This window comes from Pezoporus wallicus, unplaced genomic scaffold (assembly GCF_028554395.1).
Source record: "Pezoporus wallicus isolate ANWC-B61680 ecotype Strahan unplaced genomic scaffold, APGP_CSIRO_Pwel_v1 contig_3847, whole genome shotgun sequence".
Lineage (NCBI taxonomy): Eukaryota > Metazoa > Chordata > Aves > Psittaciformes > Psittacidae > Pezoporus > Pezoporus wallicus.
The window spans coordinates 2,707,290-2,724,349 of record NW_026639842.1 but is presented as its reverse complement, the minus strand read 5'-3'; the positions used below and the strand labels follow the sequence as shown (position 1 = coordinate 2,724,349).

Genomic DNA, 17,060 nt, shown 5'->3' with positions numbered 1-17,060 from the left:
TGTTTTTTGAACATGGATGACTGAACCTTTGCTACGACCAGTTGCTATAAGGTTGGGGTTTTTACTGCATTTCCTTTATATGCAAATATATAACTGACCTCCAGATAGCTTTCATAATCACAAAATAGGTAACTGCACTGTTCCAACTTCTGTCTATACAAGAACGTTTTCAATTAAATAAGGAAGAAGGGTAGCTTACTTAATATAGGACAAATTAAATGCCCCAAAATAACTGTCTCTCTGTACTACTGACCTCCTGAAGATATATTTAAAAACTGTGCTTTTCTTTGCAGAATAGAAGCCCCATTTTTCAAATACCTTTAAAAAGTTAAAAGTTGAAATTATTTTGGGTGAGGTGTGAAGTTCCTCAAAACCTGAATATGTAAAGTAGCATTTGTTCAAACTTCAGAACCCAAACCTAACAAATTTACATCTTAATTTAAACTTAAAAATGGGGAGGAGGGGGAAATCACATTCAGCTTTCACAACACTGATTTTCATAATGAAAAAGTTTTAATGTTTAAAAAAAAAAAAATCAACCATAAAATCATTCATCTTTCAGAATAATCTGTAAAATACTTACACAGAAGTAACAAGCATCCCATCAGTGATATACAGGAATATAAATATGGGAGGTAGAATTCCCAGAGATCTGTAAAGAAAATATTCAGCACAGCCTTAGCTTATTACAAATAGGCTACTTATGTCACAAACACTAATGAATTAACCTTTTTTCTTAAGCATTCAGTACTGAACAACTGTACTTTCAAGAATAAATTGAGAATTACTGACTTAATAATCCTGCAAGCAACTAAATCCCCAAGTTCTTTAGCTTGAAAAATCACTTACATGGAAAACTATACCACTTAAGTCTCTTGTTTTTAATATATACCATGTCCACATGTAACTCCTCAGCATGTTAAAAACTGATTAAACAAAACAAATCCTATTGACTAAATTAATACAGCTTCATCGCAACCTGTGCAACACTCACATAGCATTTACTAGAAATACATTTAATTGAAAACATCCATTTCCATAATTAAAATGAAATTAGTGTGGCGTTTTTTTGAATTCCATACCATACAAAGACTCCATACTGGCAGCATCATTGTCTATGAGTGCCGAAGCCACCCATACGATTCCAAGGATAAGCAGTGCAAGAAGAATAAGCATTACAAGGGTTTCCAAAACGCGTGCTCTGATGCCCTATGGGCAGAAAAGGGGAGAGGGAGGAAAGAACACAGGCAAGAAATTTACATCAGATATTTTCAAACACAAGAAAAATAAAAATAAATAGCAGTTCCTTCTTCCTAAATATATACTCACATTTTCTTAAGTAGACAAGGGAGACAAAAGCATAACATGTAATGCACATTTAAAAGGCACTGCATTAAAAAAAACGAAGTACTTATGGCTTTAAAGAGCCCAGATTGCGTTTTTCCCCTTAAAACCATAGAAAAATGTTTTAAATTGCATATGCCTTACAGTTCTCATTAATCTCATTATTCAATAACATATTCTTTATACTGTATGATTTTGCTCAAGCATTTTTAAAAGATGGATTACTTTTCTAATACTTTCAGCAAAGAAAGTGGATTAGCAAATTTTTATCTATGATTCCAATCAAGGGAATGGAAAGCCAATTATGGCAAATAGCCAAATGGCCCAGAAAGCATTAAACCCCGCGCAGGTACAAAGCACCAATTTAGTTAAAATACATTCTTCAACCGCAATTGCTTCTGCACCATTCCTCTCAGTCTTCAGAGCCCTCAAGTGTACGATCGGAGAAGTGCTCGAATGCTGCAGCGCTGCTGCAGCCACATCCTTTACCTCCTATCTCTGCATGCTCCGCGCCGAATGAAACACGTACTTCTTGCTTACACCACACGCACATCACAGGTCTACAAGGTTATATAGCATAGCATTTGCTCTTGAGTCTAAAAATGTAACAACCCTCTAATAGCTGAGGGTTAGATTTCCAAATGTAAATATATCAAGTATATACAAAATCTTTTTTTTTTTTTTTTTTTTAAACTGGTGCTCTAACACTGATTTTACTAATTGCAAACAACAGAGCTACTGGGACACTTTCTTCTGACATCCTTGCCAGTAAGGTACCAGCACAACAATTTTACTTTAATTTTTATGCATTTGCCAATATACTTCCACATGCAAGCCCACTCTCATTTCTCACACAGGCTCACCCCAACTTGGGTATATTCCACTGAAAAGTCTACTTTGTAGGCAGAAGCAGAAAGCATGTTTTATTGTGTTACCTACTTTTATTATGTCTTCCCTCATTGCTTAAACCAAGCGGGTAATATTTACATGATATCTACCCTGAAAATTATTCTCCCTACACAACCACTGCATCCAACCACGACTGAAGACCTCGGACATCCTAACCATGTGGGCTGATCTCACCTAGCATACAAGTTCCTTTCAATCACCAGTCCTACGCAGAACAGCTAAGATAGTACAAGAAAAACAGACAAAGAGAGAACTTCACAAAATTCCTCTTAAGGCTTAAATGGGCAGATTAAGTCCAACTCCATAAGGACTCTCAAAACACCAGAATTCAAATTAAAGGTAGCATGGATAGGATATGCTTTACTCCTAAAATGCATTCTGTGTATAGTAACAGTGACTTTGAAGTAAGTTATTAAAATGGTATTTTTGTCATGCTCAGACACTGGCTTTCAGCCTTCTGTGAGTTATTTTGAAGATGAGCATCTAAACTAAATATAGGTATTTAAAGATTAAATAGCCGTATATTTAATACTGAAGTTTTGAACCTGAGCAATAAGTTACCAGGAAACACACATTCCAGTCCAAGTAGTGAGCATTGATAAAGTCTCACTTTACCACAGAAGAAAATCACAGAAGAAAACCCATAATATTCAAGAATGCATGCACAGAGATCTGCTTCAAGCTTTCCAAACACCTTGAAGACTCCTTTCCTCTCCTAGGCAGAGGAAAATATAAAGCTATCTTCTGAGCGTCTGAAAGCCTTAGCCACAGAAAGTGGATACCTTACCTCCCTACTGTAAGACATAAGCACAAATCTCAATCTCCCTGACTTAAGTTTAACAGCAAGAGATTCTTCTAGACAAACCTGGAAAATATTTCACACCCAGCCACCAAATTCTCCTCCCTTGGATGGAGTATTACAATTGTCAAAACAGATACAGAAACACTGTGATGGAGACAACCAGTGTAAATATCTTTTTTTTCATATTTACTGCAAGTGTTCTCTGCAGACAGGCAAGATTAAGACAAATACAAACAATACTCAATCTCAAAAAAAGAAAAATGACCAAAGCAAGTACTCAGAGGTAACCACTGCTTCTGGCCAAAAGTACCGTTGGCACAAACTCCAGCAAAAAGCCAGTTAGCTGCCTAATGAGCCTTCCCTGTTTTTTGGTTTCTATGCTAGTTTGAATCTTTCATTCGCAGAAAATGGGATCACTCATCTTCTGTTCTCACTAGCTACACCTATTTCTGCACCTGTGTCATATGCCAACAATACTGCAGTCTCATGTATGTACTGACAGTTCATTTCAAGGGCAGAACAATTTTTATATTACACAGCACACACATAATAGGATTCATACCAGGATGATCATTAAAAAATAGCAAAATATAAATATTTTGAAGAACTGCAGTGAAGTGACTAGATAGAAACATTCTGTCAGGCACTAATGAATACCTGATAATGGTCCAAGATAGAAAAAAGAACCTAAGATGCTTGAAGCATACAGGTAAATACTTAACCTCTATTAGGCACCCATGAGGCTGTGCTTATTAAAACATTAATGATTCAGGCACATTAGTTCATACTTACATACATCAGTGTCTCTGTCAAGTAACTGCTTTTTGTTAGGAATGAAAGATGCAGAATTTTCACACACACACAGATAACTTCTGGAGAATCACAGAATGGCTGAGGTTGGCATGGATGTATGGAGGTTATCTGGTCCAACCACCCTGCTTAAGCAGAGCCACCCAGCACTGGTTGCCCAGACATCTTTCGAGGATCTCCCAGGATGGAGATTCAACAACCACCCTGAGCAACCTATGCTAACACTCAGGCACCCTCACAGTGAAAAAAGAAGCAGGTGAGCCTTAGACACCCTCACTACTACTTATTTTTTCCTGAAAGTAGTTTATGTTTGTTTAGGTGAAAAATTTAAAGCTTGAACATTACCATTAGCAACATCACTAATTTAAGAGCCAGGCAAAAATCTATATTCCTGACTTTGAAAACAGAGGGGGAAAAGAACAGGTAAATACAAGCAAGATTTCATTTTATTTCAGTAAAAGCAAAACTATGAAAATAAAGCTTGAAACTCAATGCTTATTTTTTCTGAGCAAAAAGCTGTTCACTGACATTTTGGTTTTGGCTTAGCATTTCTTTTTTGAGTCATTTCACTTCTCTTCCACAGCCCCATTATATTACTCAGATTTCCTAGATGAACAAAATGTCATGGCATATTTTCATGGCACAGAAGATATTGCCACTTCTATTTCACATTATACTTGTTGCATTTTTTGAATCCATTTACTCCTCGCTTTTTCCTGCGTGAAAAGGTGCTTTAGAGCCTGACACCTGCAAAAACAGCAACAATCCCACCTAAAACTGGAGATTTCAGATCAGCTTGTAAGAGTATATTTATTGTTCCTGTTCAGTCTACACCATCGTATCTGTCACAAGTACAGAATTAAAAAATGAGTGCAATACAAAAAAAACATGTAGTCCAGGTAAATAGGACTACTTCAAATCGGCATTCTAACTGAGCAAGGAAAACCAGTCATACAGCACTAAATCTTACTGTCAAAAGAGTGACTGCATTTGAATCACTTGGAAGAGTTCTTTGATTTCTAATTTAACTGAAAACAAACGAAACCTTTACCACACGAATAAAGGAGGTGGCTACTCAGCAAGTTGAGTGTGTGTGCACGTGCCTATGTATGTACAAATACAGGGGCAGGCAAGGGGAGAAGGGGGCGACAGACACCTTTTACATTAGTTTTCCAGCTTGATTGGTTCATCAGGAGAAATTGCCTCATGAGCTCTTATGATCACTGCTTAACATTCCTATGGAAACTGAACTGACTATAAGAACGAGGAGTGGGAAAACACTTTGTATTTTTAGCTTTCCATATTGTTTTAAAAAAAAAAAAAAAAATCAGTTGTCCAAGTATTCATCTGGTCTTCTTTTCCTAATGGTTCTGACAGGTAAGAACAAGGAAAGTAAGCACTATAAACCAGCAGCTTGCATCAGGGTTTTCATAAAGTTATCCTAGAGCTCAACTTTCCAAACTGCATTTGGTAACAAATACTACTTCATTCTCAAGGTGTCTTTCATTATGAACAGACTGCATATATCCCAATTAATTCACTATCTTATGATTTTTTTTAATGCAATTCCACTTACAGTGTAACCTGGTTTAAGGGAGGAGGGATTTATTTATTTATCTCCAAACCAAGCACAGATTGCACAGTAAAGCACCAGAGGGAGACCTCCATGATATTGACACAGTGAGGAAAAGACTGGTTTGCATCTATCATATGTTGTAGCATTTAAAGAAGAATTCAAACATAAGATACAAACTGAAACAAATAATGTCTATACAGCTTTTTAAGGGGGAGCATAAGGAGAATCACCTTGAGACCACTACCAATTCAAATATCAAACTTGGATTTCAATACAGCATCAACCATACAGGTCTTAAATAAGGCTCCCATGCTGTAGACTTCAGAGATGAACACAACCATAGCCCTTGAAAAGAATTAAAGATGTTTCCCTCCACATCGGACTAAATTATGGTGTTTTTAAATACAGGGAGAAGACAATTCTAAACAAGAGGAGTGAGCTCAGGCAATAAACTTGCTTTATTTTCAGTAAGACAAGCAGAACCCTGCAGTACTTCTAGTAGCATGTCAATTTTAAGGTCAAATCCCTTACTTTATCTTAGGCCAGTTACTGCTGGGATGCTGGTTAAGTTGAAGAGGCAACCTAGAAAACGAAACCACCCACACCAACATTTTAAAATCTTTTTTACAATGCTAGATACCAGATATCAAAAAGCAAATCACAAACTACACAAAGTGTAACTGAACCTGAAGTTATGAAATTAAATAAAGAATAAAAATACACATTAAAGTGGTGGGTTTTCATACTTTCACTGCTACACAGTAAGAATAATTACGGTGACTTCTGCTTACATTTGCGTGCATGAGGTGAGAGGAGTGTGAAAGAAATAAGAGAACCTGGAAAAAAATGTTCCTTTTCAAAAAACTTGTCTATAAATAAAGCCTAGGATTAGAAAGATTATTTGCCAGGAATATGATTTGCTAAATCAGGAAGATTTGAAAATCTCAATCTGTAACCAGAACATGCAGTCCTCAAAGGAAATAGTTGAAGCAATGTAGATCACGGCTACTTCTTCAGACACTCCCTGAAGATATGTTCATGTCATGGTTGGGCTTTGAGGTTTTTTTTGGTTTTTTTTTTCTATTATACAGCAAATTTGTATTTTTTTTTTATTATACAGAAAGTATCCTCACTTTTGTAGGTGCTGCTTCTGCTCCCTGGGGATATACAGAGAAGAGGGAAAGCTGTAAGACACTAAGAAGGAGATTAACTGGAAATGAAACTTGAGCAAAAGGGAACAGGGAACTGAAAATTCAAGCTAAAAGAAAGGTAGAAGTGTTGAGAAGAACCTGACTTTTGGTCTTCAATTGAAACAAATTTCTCTGTAGGTCCAAAAATGAGAGAATGTTGTTCCTGACTCAGGGCCATCCCCTGGTAAGCTTGAACCACAATTTTAAGGAACATAGCAGTTCCCTCTCTGGAAAGTAAGTTCAGTTTTAGTAGCCCAATTTGTAAGTCATTTTCCATGAAGGCGCCTAGAACAAAACATCAGCTATCATTGCTTCCACCACTACAAGCATATATGATCATCTTCAGTAACTGCTACATAAGAAAACAGAATGTATCCAACAGCTTGCAATTTCCTCAAGTTTCAGATTATCTATAAGGCAAAACAGACTTTTGAAAGCAACTTACTTGTGTGGTTCCCTATTGTCAGGGAAGCAGGATCTTGGCCAACTTGACATACAAAAAGAGTCTCTTAGAGGATGCAAAAAAGGTATAGCAAACAAAAACTTTTAGAAGCTAATTACTATAATTGATAGAAATTACAATTAAACTATCTGTCAAGAAAATGAGGAAAAAAGGACTGGCTCATTATACCCTCTAACCTCTCCTTCCCTGCCCCCTTTTTTGGTTTGTTAACTTCAAAGTTTCACTGTTCAGACTCAACAGTTCGCCTATATTTTCACTCACACCACATTTTCAATATCCACCTAGTTCTGTAACATAAGTGCTTAACAAATTAAGTTTGGGGTTTGTTTTTTAAAGAAATCACATCTAACACATTAACCCCAGCAGCCTAGAACTTGCCAGAAACCTAGTAATATCGGTCATCTTCTCTGTACACTACTTCGTGTGTGTGGTGGAATGAACATAGAGCACATTTGAATCTCTCAAGGCAGCCTACAAATAAAGCCTGTCCTACAAATGCACTCTAAGGATATTGTGGTTTGTACAACCTTAGAGATACCTGACTATCAGACTTTGACTTCTTTAAAATTCAGTTGCTGAGACATTTAGAAGTTTTCACATTGTTTAATCCTGAGCTACTTATACTGCCTGGAGCAGCAGGCCTAAGGGTTCATGTTTCCAGAAAAGCCTAATTATAGCAAGAAAGATTTTAATTATTCTAGAAGTGTTCTGACAAATTTTTAGTTGCTACTCTGGAAGGCATCAGACTCTTACCATGTTTCCTTCCTGTTCGGATTAACACATATAAATCATCCAGGAGGATAAATATCCACAACATACTTAAACAGTACATGGCAGACAAAATAAAAAAAGGTAATTCTTAGCTGAAAAGCCCAATGAAGTACAAATGGCTACAACAGTGCAGAAGGGATGACGGATTGATAAGAAAGTCAAAAAGTATAATTACTAAGAAAACCATTTCTCCTCCCTACTACATTTGTGTTAAGCAGCGTGACTATTATGCCCCTTGCCACACACTAAGACTTTTCCCACTATGTGCTCACACGTCACACCCAGGGATTGGTGTTTACTTTACAAAAGAACACACATTTGGTGATAGCTTCTTAGAGCTTTTCAATAGGAAAAAGGGAGATTTCTTGATAATGGAGACAGCAGTGTTGGGGTACTTCCCCCTGTGAAATTCTGTAAGTATTTTGAATGATATACAGAATGCTTTACCATTAAGCTAGCACAGATAGCAAGTGAAGACCTTGCTCCACACACTGGCTGTCTACAAAGTTTCAGGCGTAACAAGCAGTTAGCACAGGGATTTTTCCTGACTACATGACTCACGAGGACAATGCACAGGCAAGAAACCTGCTGACTGCTCCTTGCTCCACTGAGAGTCATGTGCAAAACCTGCAAAAGCTTAAAGGGAAATATTTTCTTTCAAAGCTAAGGTAAAACATGTACCATATATCCAGGAAACGCACTATGGAAGACGCTCTGACTTTCCAAGCAGTCACACAACCCTGTGCAAGAAGCTCACGATTTGTTACTTTTGGGGAAAACAAATTATTAAATAAATTTGGCAATCGAGACATTTTTTGCCGCTTTCTGCTCTGCCAGTTGTGATTAGGAACACAATTATTGTCCAGCAATTTAAGCATAATTTTTAATGCTTGCTAATGGTATAAGGATTTCATCATCTACGTACAGGTAATATTTACCAAGAGTTCTTGTGTTTTAATACTGATGGAGTAAAACTTGCAACATGTTATTTTTCTTCTCTAAGAGGCAAAATTCCTGCTAAAACCAAAGAGCTACAGCTCCACCCCTACCTCCAGAAAAAGTTTTCTTTGATGGACCATTACCTGGCTGTAATGATGTTGATGAACCCATTATTAGCTTCTGTAAGATGGAACTACATCACCAATATAGGACATGCTATGGCTTTTTTCAATTCTAGTTAATTCTACATTTTAATTTGGTTGTAAATTGTCATAAAAGAATAATGAAAAATCACTATTATCAATTAAGTAAAAATTACAACACTACACATACAACCAGAGTCCTAACAAAGTTTCTATGGTGCTGAATACTTGAACACAGCTCTGCTTAGACATGTTGACCTCCTGCAAGGTAGGCAAACAACAGTTTTTACACCATGCCCTGACCCACTGGGAAAGCCTGGGAAACATTTCTGCAATCATGGCACATTTAAAGTACACATGAAGCCCATTGTTTTCATGTGACAAAAAGGAGTCTTAGTAACCTTAAGATTTGTTCAGTGAGAGGCTGACTGCAACAAACATGCATGCTAACATCTGCAGAAAATAAATGGAGGGACTGAAAAAGAACAAGAATTACAGCATGTATGAGACTGGGGATGCTCTGTATTAACATTATTGCATTCTTGGACATGATCCCCCCTTTCTCAATTTGTGAGCATTAGTGAAGAGATCATTTCCAGCATCCTAACCATTTCTATGGCTAGAAACCATACTTGGAGCCATTTGTTCTGACCTACTCAGTGCAGAAACCTTTTTTTTAAATCAGTAGAGGAGACCTATTTTCCATCAGGTAACATGGAAACACATACTGCATTTAGCACACTGATATTTTAGTCAAGAAGTCATTACCTTATGAGACTGCCACAAATTACCGAGTCAGAAACAGACGTTGTAGTTCTAGGAAATCCCAATTCAGTTTGAAAACATAGAAGCCAATGACCCAGAACCCTCACAGAACAGGCAAAAAAATTTTAATCAAGAAATAATAAATTCAGGCATCAGATTCTATCAATAAGGAAAAAAAAATTCCTTGCCCATGCAAGAATCAAAGACCTCAGACTCTAACAAGTGCTGACTGTGTCTTCTCCCACACCACCTCTTCCCTCACAGAATCTTTTCAGCCTGTAGAACCACTTTTCATTGCAACACAAGTTTATTTTAAAGTTTTTATTTATTTTCCACATAACACAAATATTTAAAATTCACAGTCACAAAACTATCCCAGTAACTTTGAGCTGATTTTTTGTGTTAGTATCTTTTCCCTAATCATTTCATGGTGGCTACTGTTTTGTCAATAGAGCAAAAGGATGCTATTGAAATACTTTAACTGTATGGAATTTAATAGTGACATAGTATAAACAACAAAAAAAACAGAAATTTCAAAGAGAAACTAAAAACTGAAGAAAAATAAAATGAAAGTTAAAGGATGCAAAAAAACCCCAATGATGAATTCTTTGAGAATTGACTAAAGAAAGGTACCAAAGAAAGACTTCTTTATTCAGTAGACAGCTGAAAAGGACATCTATCCAGGATACCGTACACCCACTAGACTGATGACTCTGCCAAAGAAAACTTAGGCCCTCTTCTCCAGTGTCCCAGAAGAGTATACAAATCCAAACCATGGTGTATAGTATATTTTAGGGTCCATATCTGTCAAACTTTCCTGCTGATATTGTGTGCAAGTAACTCACTGAAATAACCTAAGAACCAACATGGACTCCTTGCAGACTTCCATCCTTGTGATTAGATTAAATAAATAAATGAATAAATAAATTTCTTACTTCTCTTCCTAGAATCTATTTAATTATCCAGTATAAGAGGGACTCCAGTGAACATGACAAAGTGATATTCATTTATTGCCTAACAGTTAAGGTATCATTTCAAATACATGGATTCATGTTACATAAGGAAAGAACAGACAACTGTCTCTTCCCCATCTAGGTCATCATTCTTACATATCTACCATAGAAATTGTATATTGGAGAAACATTCCCTCCAAATTTTGTAATAGAAGATATACCCATTTCTTAAAACAAGGAAAAGCTAGAGAGAGTATTAGAAAAGATGCAAAAAACTTATTAGCTGGAATAAAATAACTGCACCCAACAGCTGTCAGATGCATGCCACTACCCTGCTGCAGAATCCCTTCCCTCCTTTGCAGAAAGAAAATGGGGGGGGAGGGGGACGACACAAAATAAAAAAAACTATACACATTTAAAAACAAAACCACACAAAAACAGACAAACAAAAAAACCACACAAGGATTACGTCTATGTTATTGTCCTTAACATAAGGAGGACATGGAACTGTTGGAACAAGTCCAGAGGAGGGCCATGAGGGGACTGGAGCACCTCCCGTATGAAGACAGGCTGAGGAAGTTGGGGCTGTTCAGCCTGGAGAAGAGAAGGCTGCGTGGAGACCTCATAGCAGCCTTCCAGTATCTAAAAGGGACCTATAAGGATGCTGGGGAGGGACTCTTCATCAGGGACTGTAGTGATAGAACAAGGAGTAACAGGTTCAAACTTAAACAGGGGAAGTTTAGATTGGATATAAGGAAGAAGTTCTTTACTGTAAGGGTGGTGAGGCACTGGAATGGGTTGCTCAAGGATGCTGTGAATGCTCCATGCCTGGCAGTGTTCAAGGTCAGGTTGAACAGAGCCTTAGGTGACATGGTTTATTGTGAGGTGTCCCTGCCCACGGCAAGGGGGTTGGAACTAGATGATCTTAAGGTTCTTTCCAACCGTACCCGTTCTATGATTCTATGCCTAAGTTCTTATTAATAAGGACAGAGGCAGACTTATTGACACTCAGTAAAAGTGTACAACCCAAACATTTTGGGAAGAAGGAAAGAAAGAAATGAAAACATATACACAGTAAAATGATGATTGTCCCAATGCTACCCCTTTCCCCCACAAGTTTCCTCTGTTGTTCCACTGGCTAGCCCAGCACTCACTAATTAGCTCTTAGATGCTCCACTCCCTCCACCTACCAAGTTCCCCAGACTTTCCAAAGCCACCTGCAACAACATGGGAGCAGTGGGATTTCTGACACTGTGAGCCTCCCTCTAATCATTAACTTTTGGATGAGAAAGAATCTTTCCTGCTAGACTAGAGTGATAGGAAGATAAATAGATATTTTCCAATGTCTTTGTAGCTTGGCAGAGAATTAAGATAAGTAATGCAAAAGTATAAAGACAGACTCGGAATTTGTGATCATGTTTCTGGCAGAAAGAAACCACAAAGACAGTTCCTAAAGGCAAATGACACGTAGAAGCACACAGGTCACTACTAAGGTTCTAAAAGAAAGAGAAATCTGAATTTTTTTTTTGTGTGTCAATGCCTATTACTAAACCCCTGCAAGGGTGAATAAGATCAAGAAGAAACCACATTTCTAGGAATTGGCCAAAATTCCTTTTAATAAGCTGAGAAATCCTTAAAAGGCCACAAATGGGAGACAAACGGATCCTTCTTCCTTCCTTTTTTTGTAAATAAAGTTGTTGGCTGACTTACAAAACCTTGTTACAGATGCATTAGCTCCTTCCTTGCATTATCAATTTAAAATAAGTAATTCTTAATTTAGAGTAATCCTTAATGTGGAATATTTCTACTAATACTAAATAAGTAACATAGACTAAAGATCTACATATCACATTGCTGGTTATCAGAATTAAATTGATTTTAGAGAGACAATCAGAAGTGGTGTTTCATAAAATCACAGAATCACAGAATAGTTAGGGTTGGAAAGGACCTTAAGATCATCAAGTTCCAACCCCCCTGCCATGGGCAGGGACACCTCACACTAAACCATGTCACCTAAGGCTCTGTCCAACCTGGCCTTGAACACTGCCAGGGATGGAGCATTCACAACCTCCCTGGGCAACCCATTCCAGTGCCTCACCACCCTTACAGTAAAAAATTTCTTCTTTATATCTAATATAAACTTCCCCTGTTTAAGTTTGAACCCATTACCCCTTGTCCTATCACTATAGTCCCTGATGAAGAGTCTCTCGCCAGCATCCTTATAGGCCCCCTTCAGATACTGGAGTCTGCTATGAGGTCTCCACGCAGCCTTCTCTTCTCCAGACTGAACAGCCCCAACTTTTCTCAGCCTGTCTTCATACGGGAGGTGCTCCAGTCCCCTGATCATCCTCATGGCCCTCCTCTGGACTTGTTCCAACAGTTCCATTTTTATGTTCCAACATGTCCTTTTTATGTTGAGGACACCAGAATGCACACAATACTCCAGGTGAGGTCCCACAAGAGCAGAGTAAAGGGGCAGGATCACCTCCTTCGACCTGCTGGTCACACTCCTTTTGATGCAGCCCAGGATACAGTTGGCTTTCTGGGCTGCGAGCGCACTGAAGCTGGCTCATGTTCATTTTCTCATCGACCAGCACCCCCAAGTCCTTCTCCGCAGGGCTGCTCTGAATCTCTTCTTTGCCCAACCTGTAACTGTGCCTGGGATTGCTCTAACCCAGTGTAGGACCTTGCACCTAGTAATGCCTCATTTAATAAAATTAAAGCTATCAGAAAATTGTTTCATGCCTTTCTATGATTGATACTTATATTAAAAATTGCCACTATCAATATAAAATCATATAACAATTTCTCTCTATGACATTTCTATTAAATCTGTAAGTCTTTAAATTTTTTATATAGAGTAATAAATGTAAATAAAGAGACTTAAAACAAGTACAATGTTTTTGCATGTCCTGGGAGGCCACTATCTGATGTCAATGGAGACACAAATAAAGACATAGACTAATGGGAAAATATTCAAATATTTCATCTTAATAAAATATTCCTCACACACTTATAACACCCAATTTTGTAAAACAAATCACTGTGCTCAAATCGAAACAGCAGCAGATGTTTTCTACCATTTAATAAAATAAACTAAAAAAATCAGATGGATAGGTGTTCCCACTGCCTTCTTACAGCCTCGAACTCAGATGTGCCAAATTCTTAGAGGCATCTGCCTTTTTCCACTGACTGAGAGGGCTTCCAAGATGCTCTGAATCAGAGCCATTTCAGGGAACCTGCACAGGTGAATACTTCCTTTTTTCCCAAAGGATGGCAAAATTTTCTAGTCTAAACGAAATAAATAGTTACATGCATTTTATTATAAAGAGACAATAAAAAAGAAAAAAAGAAATACTTCTCAGATTTAAGATACACAGCTAGCATTTACCACAAACAGAAGGGTTCTGTACAGGCCACTAAGAATGCTACATCTAAACAAATTTTGATAACTATTCACTTCTGCCTGAAAAAGTACCTTAAAAAAAAAAAAGTATTTTAAAACCCAGCGCCTCAGTTTACATCAATGATAAATGAAGAGATTCAAGGTTCTTATTTGTAGCTGTACCATCTGTACACTTCACAATCAGCAGAAGTATTTAGCATGTCTATTTTTACTCATGCAGAACTCTGTAAGTTATCCTAAAAACAAATAAAAACTGTAACATAAAAAACCCACTCAATTTATTCACTAAGAGAGCATGTCATGCTTTAAGCCCAGACAGTAACCAAGTACCACATCTTATTCCATATGCAGGTTTCCAGCTACATTTAGTTAATGCTTTTAGCAAAGAACTATGGAAATTCCACAAGGCATAAGCATGGTCGATAAAGCAAAAAAGTACAAGTTCAGAACAACGTAGGAGTGGGGAAAGCACAAAAGTTCAGCAATGCATTTCATTCCTGGCTCCGATGAGGTGGAATAACTAATGCTCGAGTGCTAGCTTCCAAAACTAATCAGTTTTACAGATGACTACCTACTCATAATGTGTCATTTACTTAGTTTCTCACAGTGAGCTATACAAGTAATGGTCAGAAAACCACATTTTGAAATAACACTAAGCACGTCTGGGATTTTCTTTGTACAGTATTTTTACCCCAGTATTACTAACAATCCTTATTTCATCTGATTACTCTACTAATTCTTTAGCTCAAGTATATGAAAGTGTTGCAAGATCACAGACTAACCCAACACATTTTGCTCTTCTATCAACATTAAAGAGGTGGTCCAAAAAAAGTAATTATAAACTCAAACCCTTAAACTATTGCAGAATGGTTGAATCATTGCTCAGCTAACGAAGTCACAGTGAGGCAGGTAGTATAGAAATTATATGACAAACAAGCTATACTATTAGCTTATCTCCTGTTAGCCTATTTTTTTGTAACTTACACTGAGGCCTCTTTAAAAGAAGTACATTCTAATTTATGGAAGCAACCAACTGACATTTAACTACTTCAATGAAACGGAGCACAGATCACATCTCATGACATCTTGATCCAATGTGTGCAACAACTAACATTTACTTATTTCCCCCTCAGCTGTCCCCAGATAACAGAACTGTTACATATATCCAGCAAGCCATAGATCTCCTTATGCTAAAACAAAAAGGGACAGATTTTGCTTAAAATATCCACAATTGACTGAAGCAGGACATCTTATAAAACCTTATAAAAGATTTTATATACCTACAAAAACAAATTAACATTAAGCCATTATTCCTCAAGAGTCACAAGTTTCTCTCCTAGCCACTGAGTCTTGAATTTCCTTTTATTTTGCTTTCATTGAAACATGACATGGGCCTAAGCTGAAGTACACATTCACATTATTTACCTGTCCTGTACAGCTGTTATTCCCAAATGTCTAAATATAGGCACAAAAAAAAGATAAAAACTAAAAAGCATGCTGAAGTCTAAGCTTTGTAATACAAAAATCAATACAACCAACATTACCAACTTCCTCTTGACCTACCCTGCAGCAATTTTCATGTTCTTACTGTCTTTAACTTGGTCTTACAGTCATTGTGAAAGGACAGAAAAACAGACATCCCTGCAAAATGTTTACAGACAAAGGTATTTTCATCTCATACTAATCTACAGTATAATTACATATTCCAATCACAGGTACTCAAAAGCAGCCCATAACACTCTCATAACTCTTTTCAGACTAATTTGCTGAAATGTACATGTACAGTAAGATTAATTTTTTCCTCTGCAGAGCTGCAAATAAATGACCTGGCACTGTAAAGCTATAATTTTAACATGTTTTCAGAGTTTAATGTAGACACTTGTCAATGTGACCTGCTAACAAGCAAGCTAAACGTTCTCAGCTTCCATTTCCTGCCATTCTCAAATATAGTATTAGATGTGCCTGTCCTCAATACTACAAATTATAAACACACTACATTTAGCAATATACATGCCATTTCTGAGACTTCAGTGGAAGAAGAAAGCATACGAAAAGTTAAGATGTGCAAGACTTACCATTTAAAATATAGCCCTTAACTCTGTACATCTTACAGATCATGTTATGGGTTTGTACGACTGTCACTTAACTATGCTTTTATTTTAATAGGGAGACAGAAAAATCCTGATCAAGCTACTTGAGGTATCTGAATACCAGAATAATCAGGATATGCTTCTAAACAACAAGAAAAGTCTAATAAATGTTAAGTACTGTCATTTTCAATTACTCCTGTTTAAAGAACTTCATATCTGAACTTAAGATGTCAGCTTATGTCAAAAATACAAAACCAAACAGCTGCCTTTGATGTGACTGACTAAACAACTTTTGTCTCTGGTATTACTAACGGAATGAGTAAATGGGTTGTAATATAATGTACAATAATTCAGTTACATACTAGTAAACATTTCATGGAGATCAGAGCACTAAATTCTCAGTTCATGCTGCATGATTTTATAGACAAATAAATATGAGCTTAAATGACAAATAAATATACACTGTTAACAGGGTACCTCAAAACTATTTGGTGAGCTATTACAGACAGTGGCCCGTGGGTATTGCAGTTGGAGGTACATGCAAGCATTAAACACAGTTGTTTCCTAACACAATTCACAACTCTTGCACTATCCAAATCACTTTTCTAGACAAGCCAAATTTAGAAAACTAATTGCTTTTAATCAGAGAGAATCTCATACTGGAAAGGATTTCCAAGCCACTTTCCCCAATATTTTGTATTATAGGAACGATAGCTTTTCATGGAATACTGCTTGAAATCAGCAAAAAAGTTTCTAAATGCAACTAAATTTCAGTCCAAGGACTTTAGTTCAGAACAAACTTTGAACATTCTACCTGCACTGGCTTCACTACATACTGAAAACCTATTTTGACTTGCTCTACACCTATAGTTGCTCCAGAGTTCTACTGGTACACGGAG

General features: G+C 37.1%; 1 protein-coding gene across 3 annotated transcripts in view; it reads right to left on the bottom strand.

Moving 5' to 3' along the window:
• Positions 1 to 17,060, bottom strand: part of LMBR1 (limb development membrane protein 1) — a 75,409-nt gene that overhangs the window by 24,370 nt on the left and 33,979 nt on the right. For all 3 annotated transcript variants that reach the window (XM_057416479.1, XM_057416480.1, XM_057416481.1), the window contains 2 exons: positions 1,083 to 1,209; positions 584 to 652 (listed from right to left, as the gene is read on the bottom strand). In XM_057416479.1, the coding sequence (XP_057272462.1) occupies positions 584 to 652; positions 1,083 to 1,209 (196 nt within the window). The remainder of the gene's footprint in view (positions 1 to 583; positions 653 to 1,082; positions 1,210 to 17,060) is intronic.